The 6,029-nt window shown below is 35.0% G+C and overlaps 1 protein-coding gene across 1 annotated transcript in view; it reads right to left on the reverse strand.

The window, feature by feature from the left end:
* LOC149791801 (uncharacterized) overlaps positions 1-5,286 on the reverse strand; it is a 68,656-nt gene extending 63,370 nt beyond the window's left edge. Inside the window, exon 1 of the mRNA XM_089969272.1 lies at positions 5,161-5,286. Coding sequence (XP_089825398.1) covers positions 5,161-5,230 — 70 coding nt within the window. The 5' untranslated portion in view covers positions 5,231-5,286. The remainder of the gene's footprint in view (positions 1-5,160) is intronic.
* Between the last annotated feature and the right edge of the window lie 743 nt (positions 5,287-6,029).

Here is a 6,029-nt window from a genome sequence, read left to right on the forward strand (position 1 = left end):
AATCGATTTGGATGTTGAAATGCGATGTGACACTTTAGAACCAAAACAAAAAAACGTATGTGTTATAAACTAGATACTGGTGGTTTGCAAGAGGTGCAATAATTTACTTTATGAGACAGTTAATCGGTTATTGACCAATAACTCCATTAGATGCTTTGTTTAACATCGATCAATATTTGAACTAATTTCAAACAAAACACGTTAAACAATATGTTCAGGAGAAAAACATACACAAGTGTTTTTAAAACTCAGTCTTTTGCTTCATGACACATTCTAGATAATGATGATGCAACTCTGTATGATATAATATAAATAATTAACTGCATTTATTAGGCCAAGTTTAACTTTATAAAAGAATGAAATATATTTGGAGCTGGAAGACCAATACCACATCCAACAAAGTCGTGTACAATATTTATAGCCGATAGAGTAATCGTTCGCGGTGTCGTGTCTATTGTGTTTGATATATAATCTATTGTAGCAAATATTTCGTTAATCTATCGTTTCATCCAGTCACAAAACTGTAACATTTCTCCTACATTTCAAACTATTGTTCCCACGTCCTCGTCGGGTTTCTGAACAAATGCGTCTGATAGACTATTTATTGCGCCTGTTTACTGCAATGCTCTTCCTGTTTTCATGAAATACGCTGTGTGTTTCTTTACTATATTTCGTAAAGTGCTTTATCAGATATGTTATTCTTACTGCAGTTACATTACCTATTTATCATATTTCCTATTTTAGTGACAAATATTAGGTCATAACTCTCCACTTTTAATTTGTTTGTGTATTTCTGCGTCTCTAAATTGTTGATTTAGCGCCTCATTTGTTCCTATTCTTTGAATCTAAGTCTATAAATTGTGTTTATTCCCAGTATTTGAGGCAGCAGACGACTAATTCGTTTTCAGCAGCCATGAATCTTAAGATGTGAGGCAATTTACGTATTTGGATCACTAGACTGTGCAGTGCTCAACGCGTATTTTTCTTGAATAAAGTTATAGCATACACTCTGACTAAAAAACGAAATGACCATTGGTGCCATTTGCGAGATAAACGTAAATAATGTGGGCAGCAGGTAACGTGGCTAAAACACTTAACAGGATTGCACATGATTATTTTGGCCAGGCGATAAAAAAAAGACGTCGAAAAAGTTTAAATGCGTAGCATTTCCGCTGACTTTCAAATCATGGTGCTCAGAATGTTTATGTATCTCATGCACCAAATTTATAAAAGCAAGATAAAATAACACAACCAAAATCATCAGTAGAATCAACGAAACCGTTACCGCTGGAAAATCCTAGCTGTTTCATTCCAAAATAACAGATGGGCAGAACATTATATGCATATGAATATACATTCCGCGGATTTGAGTAATCAGTAAGAGTAAAATATATAGGTGACTCAGACTAGAATCAATCTGGATATCGATTTTTCTCCATAGGCAATCTACCCAGAATATAGTACGCACAGATGCAACAGCGATCATAGAAAAAAAGGCAAGGTTTGGAAACAAAGACAATCTAAACTGAATGCTTTTATCAAGTTTCCGATCATTAAGGAAAACACGATTACAGTTTTTAGTGACTAGTGTCAGATGTTAATGTGTTTATTGCTTGTTTGTTTGATTGTGGTACACTCAATCTCGTCTTGAAAAGCAAAACGTACAGAAGATTTGTTACAGCTAATATTGATTTTTCCTTATGTTTGATGGCTTTCGAGTATCTGCGTTTCGCATATAAAACTAATTCCTAAACCACTTGGATAACTCCAATAATGCAGATCTGCAGTCAATTGGTCTGATAATTTGATTTTATGTGTGTCTTTGTGTATGCTTGAAACTGACTAAAGACGAGGCATCAACAATAATTGTTGTTTTGACAAATGCAGGATATTTGTAAAGCACATATTAACGCTTACATTTGTGTATCGATGTCTGTCTTTAGACTTGTTTATATTGGTACCAAGCAGATTCGCCAGTTCTTAGCGTTCATTTTTGACATAGTGTGGCGTTTTTCACTGAATATTTTGTAGTCTATTTCAGGTTATCCATGTAAACAATTACATATTTATCTTAACATACATATGTACGATGCTTCAGATTGGTTCATAATGTTTGTTTGTTCGAAAATCCAGTATATAACCATACAGCTGAAACGAAAGTTTACACTACACTCCTGAAATGTTGTTTGAAATAGCACTTAGCTACGTTCCTGTCTTGGATAGAGTGTAAGTGAACAAATAAAACAGGATATTTAATACGAACTGACGAATGTCGGGTTGCGCTGAGAGATAACCTTGGCGTTCGCATGCCAACATTGGTATCTATTTTGCCAAACAAAGAAGATAACTTATTGACGAAAAGATAAATACAGTTGATAAATGTATATGCAGATGGATATTTTAAGCTGAACGAGCTTGTGTTTGATAACATCATTGTAGTAATACATAAAGGTAATATGTCAATATCGTAGTTAATACAGCTGAACTTGTACCAACTAATACTAATTATGCAGCCATTCAAGGGTGATGTAAAAACACAAAAACATCATGTCGAATGGTACTTCATATTCCGCCTTAAATGTGTTTTATACGTTAGGTCAGACTCTACCAACTGAAGCGTTCAGTTTTGCAAACACTTCATGTTGATGTAAAATATGTATGTTTATATAAAGATGAAAATATATTTGCTTTGTTGTTCAATGATTTAATTGCTCTTACTCATAAACTTCACTCCATACATTTTTACTTATTAAAGATGTTTGGATGTCACGATTAATACGAGTATATGCGTTCTAGGTCCTGTTGACTGAGCGCTTGACTGATTGTGAAATCGAGATTTTATCAAAATTGGAAAACTGACTAGCTTCTTTGATCATCAACGGTGACGCTACAACCGAAGACCTCTTCCACTCCGAGATGTCATGGGTAGACGAAGACCTCTTCCTGCTCAAGTTGTCTCGGGTAATCGAAGACCATTTCCTTTTCTCGCATAAGCTACACATTCGTTAACCGTCTTTATCAGACAAATTCTGGATGCGATTACAACGACCCCTCATCCGGTCATTGATGTATCCACGGAAGCCGTGCCCGACAATTGGGCAAGAATTGCTTCAAGAAACGGAACTACTCCACCACTCTTTAGTATTTGCGTCACCTCTTAACTGGTGTATATTAATGTTATCGATATTTACTTTTCTTTGGACGTTTGAGCTTATCAAGTTGCGTCTGAGTTAATGACATGGGGAGATTCCACGTCAGCTTTGCCGGAGAAAGTTACAGTGCGATCCCACATTCATGTTGTATAGCGATTTTTATTCCCGCAAGATTGTTATCGCTAAAACCAACCTTAACTCAGTTACATGAAGTTAGTTTCTATTATCCTATTCACCGGTACCTTTTCTTTGGCGCGATGATGACCTCGCTCAGCAACAAGCGCCCTCCAACGATTGAGTTTTGTCCGAGAGTATTATAACAACGCATTTGTAACAGCCGGAGTTAATAACAGTAGCGCGTGCATCAATGTACACGGCAACAACGAAAATAATAAATTCAGGTTGTAAAATATGCAGACCTGTTTATACGTTTGATCTCGGCCGGAATAAGCATATACACGTGCAACTTGGTTGTTTGCAAATTCAAGTTAAATTTCTTCCGAGGTTTTCTGATGCCCTTTTACCGCAACGAAAGTTCAGATACTCATAACATGTTAATTATTATCCTGACCTGTCTCCCATTTATACGCCATATACCTTGATGAGAAAGTTCAACACTATAATCAAAGTTGGAATGACTTCTAAGATAGAAATCGAATTTAGTACAGATGCTGAATGCCTACGCACATTTCAAAGTATGCATCACTCAGAGTAACTATTACTATGTGGGTAAGAAAACTACATGTTGAACTGATTGGATTTAGTAGGCAGAGATTCCGGACCACAAGAGGATTACATAAAGTTGTGCTTCCGGTCAAAGTGAATGCATTTGTCTTTAGTAAAGCAATAACCCAAACAGATCGAAACTATTTCAGTGGTAACAGTACGGTCGAACAAACCTGTTTTAGTTACTGATCCCAAAAGAAGCAAATGAAAGAATTTAAGATGAGTTCAAGATAGCACAAAAGGTTGCAAGAAACCAGAGACAATGTATTGAATTACATGAAGACTAATAATACCTTCCGCTACACGACTGAGGTTTGATGGTTCTAAAAGCTTCTTATTCATCAATGCAACGTTAACTTTTACGAAATGTTTTATTTAGCTGTATATTCACATTGTTGCTTTTGCTAGAACAGGCTCTCTATCAATCCATTATATATATATATATATATATATATATATATATATATATATATATATATATATATATATATATATATATATATAAATGGGTTTCACACCATTTTTCTACGCTTGATTGCTTGATTGCCTACTATACCTGGCTAGATACATAGACTGGAACCCACACGGACAAGGGTGAGATGACAATGATAGGAAATAAGCGATAGTTTCAGTGTATTCGGCCACACGAATATATATATATATATATATATATATATATATATATATATATATATATATATATATATATATATATATATATATATATATATATATATAATACCAATGCAGCATATAACTGTATTGGACGAATAATTAACTGTACTTCCACGATTTTGCATGATTAATATAACTAAATGTTCACCCTCTACTCGGGTCCTAATTCAGCTGTGCTGTGTCCATCGAGAAAAAATTAAAAATAGCATTATTTTATTAACGATAAGTTTGTGAAGAGAAGCTACAGTTAGCATATGTGCTTATCATTCAGTACACTGGCAACACATGGCATAAGTATGTGATAATATTTGTTGTTCGTCATGACATCAATATAACGTTGTCAATTGAATAATAGAAGCGCAGACTGATTGGCGTTGTAGAAGCATGACTGTCTCAACCGGATCTAAGGTCTACCGGTACACAATATTTATCGCATGATGAAATTTGTCAATAATGATTTCATGCCTGAAATATGCATGTATATGGATATATGCCTGCTGTACTAGTAAGAACTGTTTTATCAGATCGAAGGGGTATTTGAAAGTATAACTGTTAGTATTAATGGAGGAAAATATGATATAAGTAATTGAAATAAGATTGTACTTACCCTCGATGTAGGCATCATATACGAAGAAAGATATGGTCATAATAATTGAAAATATTGTTTGAAATTTCATTTCATTACTGTCCAATCCAATCCTAATATTAAAGCAATAATCAAACCAGAAGTGTTTTGTTCCGATACCAATGCTCACGTTTGCCTAACAAGCGATCTAGAGCACCTGCTATGTAGATTATATTTATCACACCTCAAATCACGCAAAGTCAAATATAATGATAGTAGCGCCGCAGGGATCCGTCAATTCTTGCCAGTTCGCAGAATATTATGGTCATCTGTCCTTAATAACACATTCTCATAGATCCGAGTAGTCTCTTACGATGAAATCCATTTAATATGAATTGAAAGTTCTTAAGGAATAACATATAACTTTCCAGTAAGCTGTTAACACATGTTGCTTGTCTACCATTTTTAACATTTGTTTTTACCACGTTATGGTTAAATTTGATTTCTTTTATCATGGTGGTCATAATTGTCACACATATTTATTCAAAATAAAGGTCCATAATACCCGCCGCCCCCTCCTCCCCCCAACGAATTCTTATGTGCGAGGACTTGGGATCAATCCCCAAAGTCTAAGAAAAGTAGGACTTGATATCAGTCCTAAGATTCGCTTTAAGGGAAGATTCGGAATCAGCAATTCACTTAGCAGCAGACTAAGGTTCCATCCTAAATATTTTTTAAGAAGAGGTATGATGTCTCCCAAATAGTTCCTAAAATCTAGACTTGAAACCTACCCCTAAACATAATAACGTGCAATTCACTTTAGCAGGGTCTCCAAACTGTTTACGAAACATACTTGGGATCCATCCGTACATTTACTTATTGGGGCCCCGATTATTCTATGGGCTGATCAG

Source organism: Sinohyriopsis cumingii, chromosome 9 (assembly GCF_028554795.1).
Source record: "Sinohyriopsis cumingii isolate HCF-2022 chromosome 9, ASM2855479v2, whole genome shotgun sequence".
In the NCBI taxonomy this organism is placed as follows: Eukaryota; Metazoa; Mollusca; class Bivalvia; order Unionida; family Unionidae; genus Sinohyriopsis; species Sinohyriopsis cumingii.